The sequence below is a fragment of the Chlamydotis macqueenii genome, chromosome Z, assembly GCF_036417535.1.
Source record: "Chlamydotis macqueenii isolate bChlMac1 chromosome Z, bChlMac1.mat, whole genome shotgun sequence".
NCBI lineage: Eukaryota > Metazoa > Chordata > Aves > Otidiformes > Otididae > Chlamydotis > Chlamydotis macqueenii.
Window position 1 is genome coordinate 43,647,356 of NC_141593.1, and position 14,334 is coordinate 43,661,689.

General features: G+C 39.3%; 1 protein-coding gene across 5 annotated transcripts in view; it reads left to right on the top strand.

Annotated features, from left to right (window-relative positions):
- The first annotated feature begins 895 nt into the window (after nt 1-895).
- The window catches only part of ERCC6L2 (ERCC excision repair 6 like 2), a 58,398-nt gene continuing 44,959 nt past the window's right edge, over nt 896-14,334 (top strand). For 2 of the 5 annotated variants that reach the window (XM_086770082.1, XM_086770085.1), the window contains exons 1-6: nt 2,624-2,717; nt 5,024-5,448; nt 8,609-8,728; nt 10,205-10,398; nt 12,619-12,780; nt 14,023-14,230. In XM_086770082.1, coding sequence (XP_086626208.1) covers nt 2,681-2,717; nt 5,024-5,448; nt 8,609-8,728; nt 10,205-10,398; nt 12,619-12,780; nt 14,023-14,230 — 1,146 coding nt within the window. In that variant the 5' untranslated portion in view covers nt 2,624-2,680. Of the gene's footprint in view, nt 1,709-2,621; nt 2,718-5,023; nt 5,449-8,608; nt 8,729-10,204; nt 10,399-12,618; nt 12,781-14,022; nt 14,231-14,334 lie in introns of those variants that run through there. The other 3 variants (XM_010116323.2, XM_086770084.1, XM_086770083.1) reach the window with 3 other exon arrangements.

Below are 14,334 nucleotides of genomic sequence, written 5' to 3' on the forward strand. Positions count from 1 at the left end.
AAGGTGACCATCCTAATTTCTAGGAGCTCCTAATATTTGCTATTTAGTATTTTTATGGTATCATTAGCCACTTCCTCTAACAGATTACTTAGTTGGCTTATTTTTGTTACATAAGAAGCTACTACACACATAGGACAAATCGTGAACCAAAATCTTTGCCCTTCTGTGCTTATTGGTCTACTTGAAATACCCGCTCCTCTTTTCCACCAAGGATGTCCCTTGGGTAGAGTTTTTGAAACTCAGAAAAGTGGGGCTAATATTCCCACATAGCAAGAACCACACCACCTGGAAAGAAGCAATTTATATGCTTTATTTCCACATACCCAGTAGGTTCTGGAACTAGCAAGTAAATACGCTTTCCCTTCTTTCCAATCTGCAGCCGCAGACGGCAGGATACCATCATCGTAGTGACCTAATGTGCCATTTAGACGGAAAAACCTTATGATGGCATTTTGAGTTGGTGTTATATAACCAAGTACTGGTTCCAGCTTCCCATGGTTGTTTCCAGGATTTATTTTTGCCTATACTGAAGCACTCAAACCCTTGCTTGTTGTGGCCTTGTATTATTATAAACCAGTCCTGCGGGGATTTCGTTCCCCGATTTATGGGTACGTTTACTCTTAGCAACGCTTTAACAAATCCCAGGGGTTTCTGCCCTGAACTCACTGAATCAAGATATTGGAGAATCTCCCAAAAAAAAATCTTTGGTGCCACCAGAGCCCCCATGATCCCGTGAATCCCCTGAGCGCCAGAAGCAGTGTCCCATCTGGGTCACCAATATTGTCACCAAAACCGGGACTAAAACACCTTAGGACCGGATGTATTACAGAGCAGGCATTGCTTTACACTCAGGGGCTCCATGCAGGGCCAAGGCCGCACGTGTCACGCGCCAGAGGCCTGCACAACCCCGCCACACGCACCACGCTCCACCGCCGCCCCTTCTGCCCCAAAGCGCATTTAACGCGGGGGGCGCAACACGGCCCCGCGGCGCACTCCCGCCTTTCTCTCGGCGACTCGCCCCGCCAGCACCCACGGCCATCCTCAGCGCGGGCCACCCCACCACAGCTACCGGCTGCCTGAGAAGCCTCCGCCGCCGCGGGGTCGGCGGGCCGGACAGGGACAGGCCCCGAACCGCCACGCCTTGCGCGCCGGAGGCCGAGGCCGCAGCCCCTCCCGCCACCCCGCCAGCAAACCCCGCGATCCACCCCGCTCCCCCCGCCGGCTCCTTTAAGAACGAAGTCTCGTCCCGCCGCTGCTCTCGCGATGCCCGCGGGCTCCCGCCTGCCTCCCAGTCGCAGGGCTGTAGTCCGGCCGTAGGCGAGCTCGCCGCGGCGGGGACGGGGCGACAGGGTCGCTCGTCCTCAGCCCCGGGCACGATTTCTGCTTGAACCGGCCGGGGGGGACGGCGCCGGGCAGTTATCGGGGCCGGTAATGGGGGAAGATGGCGGGGCCAGCGACGGTTTCTCTCCCTGATAGGCTGTGAGGTGCCCCCCCGGGCCTCCTCAGCCCTCTCCCCGCTCTGCCTTGCCCCGGGGAGCGCCTGAGCGGCCCGTGCCCGCTGTTGTGGCGGCAGGCCTCCAGAGCGGCGGGCCCGGCCGGCTTCTGGGCCCCGCCTGACCCCGGGCCCCGCCGCCCTCGGGCCCCTCCGCCCCCGGGCCCTGCTGAGCTTTGCACGGCCAAAAGTTAGAAATGTGTGATGATGTCCCAGGTAAGCATCTTCCGTGTATCATCCCGGAGCGATGTTCAGGCGCTGATGGCTTCTTCACGTTTGCTCGGGTGGAAGAGAAGAGCAGGTGTGGAATTAGGAGGGGCTCGGTAGTCCCCGGTGGGAGCCTGCCGGCAGTGCCCGGTGCGCGCCGCAGTGTTGCGAGGCCTTGCCTTACGGCAAAGCTGAGGTGTTGGGATATCAGAAGCAGTGTTTTAGAAGCATTGAGTGAAAAAAATTTTTAAAAAGATTTGTAAAACTTTTACTGTAGCGTATCCTTGAATTTTGCTTTTACAGTTGTTTGTTGGAGTATAAAAAAAACCTTTGCGCTCTGCATTAAGCAAACTTCAATAGTTAGAAAGCATTCATGGCACTTCTGCTTTTTTTTTTTTTTTTTTTTTTTTGGAGAGGAGAGGAGTAGTTGTTAAAATGAGCTACTGTGTGACAGTAGGCCATTAGCATGATTTAGTGCAGTCAATATATATAATGGCACATTTTTTTCAACTGTGATAAAAGGGATAAGTATAGGCAGGCATCTTAAATCGCACCTTTCTTCATTGATAGCGAGTGTGCTGTACCCATGCTAGGAAGCCGTACCAGATAATTTTCTTCCTTTTTAAAGACAGTACACTACATAAATTACAGTTGTGCGTAAAAATCCAAGAAGTTAGTTAAAGTAGCAATTCTTGCTTTGGCTTGTACAGCATTATTTTGTGGGGTTTCATAGCAGTTGTGTCCTTATATACCATTGCTTTGCATTTCTTCACTCTTTTTTTCATTCTCTTACTTCTTTCTCACTAGGTTTGAAGTTTGGTAATGCTGAAACTGTTGTCCAGTGTGATTTATTCTGCTTTGCACCTGGAACTCTAATTCTGACAAGTCATATACACCTTGTTAAACCCAAGTAAATGCTTAGTTAAAAACAAAGGCAGTATAATTTTAAATAATGCTTTTAAATTGAGAGTCTTGAAACTAATGTTGTGTGTCACTCCAGATATTACTGTAAAGGAAGGTAACTACGGAAATGCTCTTATTGTAAAGTTTGTTTTGCATATTTAACAGTGCGCTGTATATAGCTGTTCACTTTTCCATCTTCTTGATTTTGAGAAGTTGCTCAAAGACTTAGATGCTGCTGCGAGAAGTTCATGTGCAATTTTTTTTAAACGAATTTGAGCATGTGTGAGACACAAAGGCCTTAAACTTTCCCAGATTAGTTATGTATGATTTCTTGAATATACTGTCTTGTACTTTACCCTTTGCCTCAAAAAGATAGATTTGAGCTTCAAGTCTCTGAGAAGGTCAGCAGGAATGACTGAAGGTATGGAACAGCTTATGTATGGGTGACAGGGTGTGGGATTGAATTTATCGAGGATGATGGGAAGCATTACGAAAGAAGTCTGCAAAATGATGAGTCTAGCGGAGAGGACGTGGTTTGTGATCTTGTTAGTATGAGAACTAATGGGCCGTCAGTTTAGGTTGTGGGATCCAAGTTCATAGCAAGGCAGAAGCTTCTCAAGTGTTAGAGAGCAGACCTGTGAAATTCATAGTCAGAAGACACTGAATGCAGGAAGTCCACATGGGTTGAAGGCGGAATGGAGCTACTTGAGAGAGGTCCACTGAGGTTTGCTAAACAGACAAACCACACCTGGCCCAGGAAATCTCTGTAGCTAAAAGAATACTTTAAGGACGAAGAATTTTAGAAGAGGGTGTTCTGTATGCTTGTGCTATTTTTGTTGTTACCTGAATGTTAACTGATGGACACTGCTGTTTGCAGAATAGTGGGCTATGTGGGTGGTTTTGTTTTCTTTTTGTATATATACTGTAATTAATTTTTTAAAATTAGGTATAATTATCACATATTGTGGAGAATAATCCTGTGAGTGTACACTTCCAGGACCTCAGGAACTAGTGTGAAGCACCTATCTTCTCCATGAGTTTTTTGTACTGACACGTAAAAATGGGAGAAGGTGGAGTTTTTTGCCTTCAGGACAGCCTCTTTTCCTTACCTCTGAAAAGTAACTGGGTTGACACTCCAGAAAGACGTACTACTACTGTTTGTAGTGACAAAGTACAAGTACTTCCTCTGGTGCAAGATTCTGTCTCTCTTCCTCCTTACCATAAAAATCCTACGTGCTTCTCGCTACTGCTGGTAATGGCTTTCTCAGAAGTAGCAGAACTTATTCCAACAAATAGGTAAGAAACAACGAAAGTTCTAAAGTGAATCATATATGTGCCTCACTTTATTTTGGAGTGACTTAGCAGGGGAAGACTGGAAATTGTTCCCACAAACACGAAAGGCCAATACTTTCTCATTTCAGATTTGGAAACCTTTTGTGCAACTGGCATTTACTAAGTCTTTCTCTTTTCACTATGGAGAGTGAAGACCTTTTTTTTTTTTTTTTTTTTTTCCTGATAGAGATATTTCATTGGGTTTTTCTTTGACAGCACAATGTGGATTCTTTGGACTGTAATACACAGCTGTTGTAATCTTCCCCTTTCTTTATTAACAGTGTACATATCATTTAAAAAATTACCTTTGTTCATGAAATGTAAAATTGAGATAGCTGGATGTTAAGCAGTTCAGTCATCTCTGTTGTTAATTTTTGATGTGTTGTATTAAGGCCACAGTGAGACGACATAGAGGAACAGATTTTAACAGTTCCGGATTGGACAGCTATGTAAGCACCTTACTGAGTAATTAGCCACTTTGATGAGCAATATAGGCAAGTGATATGCTACTAAGTGTTCTTAAAGTACACTTCTGTTGTTTCTAAACATAAGGTTTTTTTACCTCTTTCAGACTTCACCTGAAAGGTGATTTTTCCTGTGCAATTGTATTTGTGAACCTGACACTGACTTTTTTTTTTTTTTTATTGCGACTGACACTGTAGTACTAGATTCAGGTAGATCAGCAGTGTATCTAGTATAAAAGGCCTTTTTGACTAGTTCATGTGGTCTGTTAATTGGACACTAAACCTGCAGGCATCAGCATATCAGTGTTTGCCTGTGTAAAGCCACTGTAGAATATGGCTTTTACATGAGATTTTTTTCCTACAGACTTTCAGATATTTATAAAATAGATATTTATAAAACAGCAGCACTTCACCATATTGTAATTTAATAGCTAGCTTAGCATTTGTTTCTAAACAATAATTAGTATTCTAATTCTAGTTCTACCTTCAATAAAATATTTTATCTTAAGTTGTATGCATTTTGTCAAATAAATTTTTATCCAATGTTTTATTCGTGTGGCAGAATTAAATACTTTCTACATTTGGCCAGTTTATCACTCTGTGTATGTGTTTGTTTTTTTTGTAGATAATTGGCATATTGGGGAGAAATGCCTTGCCCCTTGTCTTGAAAATGGGAAACTTCGTGAAGGAACAATATCCTCTATTGAAAAGGACAAGAACGGAAAAACTTTTGCTATTGTATCGTTCTTGGAGGCTGAAGAAAGGAAAATACTAATAACTAAACTTTGTAGAGTCGAAGCCAGTAGAGGACGCTGGAAAAGCTTAATATTTGATGATGGTGATCTGGAAAAGCCTTATTTTCCTGGCCGAAGTCTTCCATCTCCTGCAGTTGCTTTTAAGTTATCTGACAATGGTGATTTTATTCCATATACAATTAACAGGTACCTGCGTGATTATCAAAGGGAAGGAGCCCAATTTCTGTATGGACACTATGCTAATAAAAGGGGCTGTATTCTTGGAGACGATATGGGCCTCGGAAAGACAATACAGGTATTCTTGTTGATTGTTACATTGAGAGAATACATGGTTTTTGACAGTGTGTTTTCTGTGACATGTAAATGTTTTTTTTTAAAAAAGTAATATTTTTTTTTTTAAAAAGTAATATATTTTTTAAAAGCTACCTCAGCGGAGCTTAACCTTCCTTTTGTGTTGTGGAGTTGGGAGGAGACAGGATGTGACCATCTCAGACAGCACTTAGAGCCAGGAGCCATTGCTGTATTTAAGATACACTTCTGACAGGCCACAAAATTGGGATGTGGCCCCTTTTGGCGTAAGCACAGGCAGTTACAGTAGTTAAGATGTTAGTATTTGGTTAATGTTGAATGTACTTTGAGGATTGCTACCTGTGCATCATTAAAATAATTTTCACTGGAGTATGCTAAAACTACTTAACAGTTCTTATCTGACTGTAGTTCTTTAAAGGTCTTTTTCCTTTTTTCCTTGGAGACTGGTAGTTTGACTGTACTGGGAATGAGAAGGAGCAGACACATTTACTGCCATCTCTGGAAAAAGTGCTTAGATGTTCCATGATATTTTTATCACTCTTTCGGAAATACAACTTGGGTAGATGAAAGGACAAAGTATAGCTGGATTTTTCTGTTATGCTTTGAATCACCGTGGCCCAAATGATTATTTTGCTAAAATTAGGGTGTTTTTGTGTTTGAAAGTTCTCTTTAATCGGCCTAGTTTTAAATTAGCAGTTTGAATCTTACAGTGGCTAGTCTTTGTCCCACTCTCTTTTCTCTATCCATGTGTCAAATGTGAGCTTGTTCCTTCACTGACAGAGTTTTGGCTGTGGCATCTGTTGCGCTTTTATTTAGGAGAACGTCAACAGACACCCATCAGTGCTAAGTATTGTTCTGTAGCAAACTTGGCAAGAGGAGTGAGTACACTAAACTGGCAAAGCTTCTCTGGATAGAGCATTTAGAGGTGTATCACGGATTTGTGTAGCTGCTGATGATCTCTTAAGATATTTATTGAAACTAAACCTCATCCACTTACCTTATGTTTTAGCTAATCTTGGCCACGTTTCTTGTCCATAGCAGTTTAAGAACTCAGTAGTTACGGAAGTTTTTTTCTGCTCAGAACTGCAAATATCTGATTTCATATAGTAAGAAGCATATATAAGGTAGCAGTAAACTGATGGGGGTGGAGAGGGGGGTAAGCTGAGTTTTCTTGCTTCCATCTCTTGTATTTTTTTAATCTCAGAACTGATTCTGTAATTACCTGTTCACATTTATCACACAGTGACAGTGTGTTCTTATGTGGAACTCGCAGCTGATGGCTTTTTCTTCTAATCACAGTGTCAAGTTTGCAGAAGAAAGGTAGCAGTTTTGAATATCTTGTGTATTTTTTGTAAAACGTGGTATTTATGTTTATCAAGGTCAGTTGCAGGAAAGCAGTTCAGTATGGGCAAGGCAGTTCAGTGGATATGAAGTAAAATGGTTTCACTTGTTTAGAAAAGATTATTATGTATGAAAGAATAAATATTAGTTAAACTTCATCAAATAGCAAGTAACTGATTTAGTCTTATAGCAAATTTGTCCTCTATTTGTCAGTTGACGGAACCTTACTGCTTCTGAATTACAGGTTAATTTATGAGATAAAGACTTTTCCAGAAAACTTCTGCATTTCAGTATGCTTTGTACTTCTGAACTGATTTTTACTTAAATGGCCTGGCTGTGTGGCTCTTTCGTGTCACGCTGTAGCTGAGGTAGACAAAAGCAGAGTAATGTTTGTTGACATGATTGCAGTAAGTTAAAGTTTCCTACTTAGGCCTTTAGGTTGATTCCTCCTGTATCTGGTAGAGTCAAAAGTTTCTTAGCAGAGTTGCCCTTTTACAGCCTGTCACTATTGTTACAAATTTGTGATACATAATTCTTCCAAAAATAGAGGATCTGGAAGGCACATGGAGATTTTATGTTCAGTTGAATTTTATTCTTATTCCTGACAGGACTGAAAAAAAAAAAATAAAGTTAAACAACATGTTGAAGCTTGCAGTTCCTTTTAGCCTTAGTTTATGTGAAATCTTAGTATAAAAATGTTTGGTTTTCTTTTCTTCTACATATTTCTTGTCCACCCTGTGGCCCCATATGTGATAAATTTCCTCTCTTTTTTGCTCATCTACGTTTACTCTTCTCGGGTATTTTTCCTGCATTTCTACAGTCCTGGCTGGTTCTTCTCCCTGCATCTTTAGAGGGAGATAGCTCTGGAAATTTATTCTTTTTTGGAAGTCAACAGATGACAGCTTTACCTCTGCCCTGCTATGTGCAACTACGTAGCAGCTGCAAAAGGAAGCAGCTGGAACTGTCTGCTCAGTATAAAGGGAGTCTATTGAATTTTCAAAAGAAGGGCACCTCTCTGATGATGCATCTGGTTCTTGCTGCTGCTTACCTCCATGGGTACCAAGTGGGTTCTATGGATTTGAATGTTTGGGCCTGGTATCTCAGTGCCTTCTTCCTGTTTTAGGTTACCATGTGAGCAGCTTGGAATAGCCTATGCTGGGATGTTTGTCCCCACTGTGGTGTATTGTAGTAAGTGTCTTATCATAGTCAGAGGGAAATCACCTTGACTGTTTTGAGGCAGATGAGAGGGTATAGGCCCAAACACAACAGAAAGAACAGATTTTGCATTTGACAGCAGGAATTGGCAGGAATGGAACATAGAGAAAATGACATATTAGTAAAAAATCTAACCTCTAATTTAAACTACTTCTTCCTTTTGCAGTAGTGTTGGGAGTATAGTTAGAAAGCATGTCTTCCTTCTCTTTTATCATCCAAGATTCAAGTGTACTCCTGAAAATGTAGGAAAATTGCAAGGCATGCCTCATCTCTAGTTTTTGCTGGCTTATTCATAATCTTTTCTATATTTTTCGGACTTCTCCACTTGGAGGGTGCAAGAGTGAATTAGAGTAATTAATTGCTCTTATAATGAATTCAGGATTCTCCAAGGGATGGAGTTCTTGTTTTAAAAACAAATTAATCTCAAACAAAAAAACCATACCCAAAAAAACAAATAAAAAACCAGTCCCCACAAATCCTTTCTAAATCCCATCCAGGATTTTGTCCTAAATGTTTATTTTCAGTTGAACTAATTCACCTGCTGTTTGTGTTTTTGTACATAGTCATTGAGACTTGTTTTCTTTCTCAAGGTCATTTCATTTTTGGCTGCAGTGTTGCACAAAAAGGGAACGCGTGAAGATATTGAAAATAATATGCCAGAATTTTTACGAAGGACAATGAAAAAAGAATCAAAGTGTAACCCCAAGAAGGTACAGCTTTTAGTGATACAAGCTTAAGGATTTTGGTAAAAGGCAATACTGGGGGTTTTTGTTTGTTTGTTTGCTTTAGGCATTTATGTATGTTAATTTTGAATATTCAACTACTTAGGTAGATTGGGGTTTCATGACCTTCCTAGTAGTGTTAGGGAAGCCTTCAGTTTTCCAGATTGTCATAGTGCATTATATAGCTGTTATTGTCTAATCTGTTAATAGTGTGGGTCTGCACTAACACAAAACATTTAGAAAGACCTGGATGAGATCTGTGGCTAGAGTACTTTGAAAAGCCTGTATCATTAAGTAGAAGATAATAGTTTTGTGTGATTGTGTTTCTAAAGTACAAAAAGCACATGTGTATATATTAACTTGATATTTAAATAATTAAGGCAAATGCATATATTTGGAAAACTTACTGCTAATATTTTTGTGACCTCATGTGTTTTCTTAAATGGCTGTCATAATGTCGAAAGTAAGGCTGACTGATAATCTAAGTAATCAAGCACAGCAAATAAAGATACATGTAAAAGTTCTGTGCAGTTGAGAAAAATCTAAAGATAATTTTAATTTTACTCATCACAGGACCCATGCAATTTCTGTTTTCCATCACTAATTTTATTTTATTGGAATAATTGGAATATGTAACTGACAAAATGGTTCATACGACACTAGCTTTATGAATAATGCGTACAGGTTCCTCAGGAAAGATAGGCAGAGAAGAAGAGGTGAAGGGATAGCACTTCGTGTGGAGAAAAAAAAGAGTGCTACTGATGGGGAATAAAGAGGAATTATTTCACTTTGAGGACAATTTAGTGTTGCAACAGGTCACAGAAAAGTTGTGGACCACCTCATCCTTGGGGATTTTGAATATCTGACTAGGGAAAGCCCTACATTTCTGAATTCAGTATTGCCCCTGCTTTGATCAGAAGGGTAGATTAGAAATTTCCTGAGATCTCTTCCCACCTCATTGATTTTATTATTCTGTGATATTAAATGAGTTGTACAGGCTGTCTGAATTTTTTAACCCTTTTCAGGTCTTTCTGTTTTGAAGTCATATGTAGGCTAGACTTGTGGATCGAAGGAAGCTGCTTACCCTCTTCATCCTTTTGTTTACTCCATCCGTAAAATATTTTATGCTACGCAGATATAGATGCTGTAACAAAGCAAAGGGATAGTATCTCATGTCTTATTGCAGTGGTTAGAGTATAATTTGAGTAAGTAGCACTACTTTGGTATCTTTTGCAGTGTTACACTATTTTTCTTCTGTAGTTTTTGCATAATCTTAAGTAAACTGATTACTTTTAAATTTTTATTGGCTTTTCAAATATCTTCTATACTATACTTTGAAGTGACAGAATTAAACAATTCAAACTATAAAGCAGTAAAATAAATCTCAAGATTTTGACTTTCCTTGTTAAGAATGTGCTGTGTTGTATTTTTTCCGGTAATACTGTAACAGCTATTTGTTTTCAGACTTTCCTCATAGTAGCCCCTCTTTCAGTGCTGTACAATTGGAAGGATGAGTTGGACACATGGGGGTACTTTAAGGTCTCTGTCTTACATGGCAGTAAAAAGGATGATGACTTGAGTCGCATCAAGCAAGGGAAATGTGAAGTTGCCCTTACAACATATGAGATTCTTCGCCTGTATTTGGATGAATTTAACAGGTAATTAATTTAATATATTTTTCTACACATGGAATTTTAACTGTCTAAGTTTGCATTGTGCTTTGCAAGTGCTTATTCTTTCTGTGTGATGTACTTACTGTTAAACCAAATGACTCGTTGTATTCAGAAGGAGAATCCCATATAGCTATCTTTGGAGCGTTTATCCTGTACTGTCTGTGTAGTGGGATGCTTGGAAGAAGTTTGAATGGTTTTCATAAAACTAGTTTTTGCTGTTAAGTCATTCATGAAGTGTTCTGTAGAAGATGCAGGAATTGTCTGCGTGAAAACTGGCAGTAGCTAGAAGATATGCAGAAGATATTTCTTTCTTTCAATACAGAGTAAGGAGAAAAAAATCTGGAATTTTTAGCAAATGTTCAAAAGGTATTTTCATTGCTATTTGCACTTCTCACCAGCTTGATGAAATTCTTTGAGTCCTAAAAGCTTTGATATATAAGACGTGTGTATGTGTCTATGTGTGTAGTTTTAAATACCTGATGGACTTAGCAGAATTATGGTCTTTCTGACAGCAAATTATATTGGAAATCCTACTTTGTTTGCTCCTTACCTGTCGACATACTCAGATTTGGAGTGTTGCCTTTCCTTTGGCTGTGTTTAGGAGTACTTAGCCTCTCATCTGATCCTAGAGGTTCTCTTTCCTTACATCATCTTGGAAGTACAGTACAAGTTGCACTAATAGCTAGTAGTAGCAGCTTGCCCTTAGCAGATAGTGTTGTCAGGGGCTCTGCAGATCTTGTCATTTTAGGTGCTGGGAAAGATCCAGGCCCTAGTCAGTGTCCTAGTGTTCTGGACAGCCATCACCAGAACAATCAGATCTCAAGCCTGTTTGTGCTCAGGTCTGGAATAGAGTGCAGATAGAAGAAGACTAAAGGAGTTGTGTTACCAGTACCCTAATTCTTGCTGTTGTCATTCTGAGGAACTCTTCAGGGTTAATCATTGAATAGGCAGTGGTCAGGAAATAGGTGCATGTGCAGAGCAGTTCTGATGTGTGACTGACTGCTTGCAAATACATTACTTCACCATGCAGATTTATGAAACTGTTTCTGCAGAGCATGTGTCTGGATGAGCCTATGATCTTGACACTGGAAGAAGCTATGTGTCTTGCTTAGCTAGAGTGATGGATTGGGCTCAAAAACTGATCTTAAATGATTAATTATCAGTAATAAGAATACCTAGACTCAGTTATGCATGTAAATCAGCATAATAAGAGATTAAGTTGAATGAGGTAGCATACAGTCATCTGTTAGGCTCCTTTCAGAAGCTCCAATTTTTAGCAGATTTTTGGACTTTAAGGAACTCAGATATGAATGTATCTATTTAGCAAGTGTAAAAAATGCCACAAGATCAACCTTCTGATTAGTTAACTAAATACAGCCTGCTCAGGAGAGAGAAATTTCCTTCTAAACATATCTGTTTCAACTTTTTGCTGCTTGAAGTGTCATCAAACTGGATACAGTTTTGTTCTGAAATATTCATTCATGTGTATGTGTGTATATATATGAAGCAGTCTCATAAAGTTAAAAAATCTCTTCCTATGTCTTGATGACTTAAGTTAGTATCACAGTATTTGGGTCATTTTACCTTCAAGGTTTATACTTGAACTGGCTGCAAAATATCTTTAGGTCCCTGCTTCTAGGTATGTTCCTCCTAGTCACAAAATCACAAAATCTTAAAACTCCTCTGCCATATAGGTATCAATTAAAGAAATTGAGTGATGCTTTTATGTAGGAAACCACGCAAATTGAAATGCTTTCAGTCTACTTCTGGTTACACTAGATAGATTTTGTTGGAAAAATTAAGCACACTTGTGTTAAGCATGTTTCAACAGTTTACCTTCAGAGATTTGTTTAGTTTTTCTGATCTTACTTCTGAGTGGAATTAGTGCTGGTGAGATGTGCTGGATTGATTGCTTCGGCGATTGAAGTCTACTTTCTTCACAGAAAGCCTTTGATACTGTTAACAGTAGTTCGTTTATTTGGCTATATAGTTTAGGCGTTATACTCAACTATGGCAACTAAATTTACTGAAAAAACAGAATATAAGGAAACTGAATAGTACAATACAATGTAAAACAGGAAAACCAAAAAGTGATAGCTTCTTATAATAGTCATGGCTAGGTGTGTGTCTGACTTCACTTTGTACGCATGTAGGCTGACAGGATAAGTAGTTTCAGTTAATACAATATTTCTTGTTGATCTACAGTGTGGAATGGTCTGCTGTGATAGTGGATGAAGCACATAGAATCAAGAATCCAAAGGCTCAAATAACTCAAACCATGAAGTCATTAAAATGCGATGTTCGGATAGGTCTTACTGGAACTATTCTTCAGAACAACATGAAGGAACTTTGGTGTGTTATGGACTGGTAAATAAAATATATCTTATTATTTAAACACGTCTATATGTTAACCTTGCAGTGGGACTGGGATAGGGATGGATGATTTGGATCCATCTGTGTCAAAAAACCAACAAATCACAACTCTCCCCCAAAAAACTCCAATATTTAGTGAGAATGTAAGTGTGTTTTTCCATATGGAAAGTGAGCTCCTGGTAGATAAATCTGCAGTATGATTTTTGCAGTTGTTTAATAAATTTGGAGCTCCTCTTACCACATGGCTTTTTTTGGGGAGTTTGGGAAGTGGTTAAAATTCTTTTATTTCCCCCGCCCCCCTCCCCATGCTTACCTTTCTTTTTTTAGGGATGCTATTTTATTCTTTGTCTGTCCTCACAGAGTAGATTGAGAATCATTACACAGTTTCAAACAGTGTTGTTGTGCCTTTGCTTTGTCCAATATGTGCAGGTCATTCTGACTTACTTGGAAGTTGAAAGTAATAATATTTTGCTGTTTTTCAAAATGCACAAGTGCACATATTTGGAAAGGAACAGTTGTCCAGGAAGACTTTTAATGGAGAGGGAGAGGTGGAAATAACCCTAGATATAAATCTAAACATAGAGTCCTTACTGGGAATGCTTTACAGAGGAGGAACGAAGCAAACATGCCATAAATATAAGGAAATACAGGCTTAATTGAAGTATCAGGAAAGAAATGCTTTAACAGTAAGCTTAGTGTTGCATCCTATGCTGATATTAGTAGATCATTGAGATACATAGTGCTGCCAATGATTATGAAATTCTTTTTCCTACTGGATTTCTTAAGATTTTGTTTAGTAAATTGCAATATGTACATAACATGATTTTAATAAAAACACTAAAAATCGAATACATGACTACTTAGCTTCCTATTTTTACTTCGGAACTGTAGCAGCGTTGTAGTTTAGAGGTTCTGTATACTTGTGTCCTCTGAAGCTCTGCTGAGCTTTAGTTTTTCTGGACATGGCAACCCTTTCCTAAGCTAAGGGGACTGTCTTAACATGTGAGTATCACAGTAAGTAAATGAAAAAATTACATGTCTGGAAGTAGTGAATGTTTCTGTTTATATACACAATTTTTATTAATTTCTCTAAGGATGGTTAATTTAAGATTTCTTGCTGTTAGCCAGAAACAATTTATGGTATGTTTTTAATCAATGGAAAAGCATAGATCCCCTTGGAGTAAACAAAATGATGTTATTCCTTCACACATGTGCATTCCTTTTGTTTTTTAATAGGGCTGTACCAGGACTTTTGGGTAGCAGACAACATTTCAAGAAGGATTTTTCTGATCCAGTGGAGCATGGCCAGAGGCACACTGCAACTAAAAGAGAGCTAGCAACAGGTCGGAAGGCCATGGTGAAGCTAGCAAGAAAAATGTCTGGCTGGTTTCTAAGACGTACCAAAGCGCTTATCAGTGATCAGTTGCCAAAAAAGGAAGACAGAGTAAGACATTTCAAGTCTGTGCATTTCAAGTACAATGCTAATGAATATATCTCTTCTTTATTGTTTTTGTTGTGTTTTTTCTCTTTAATCATGCCTTTAGTAGT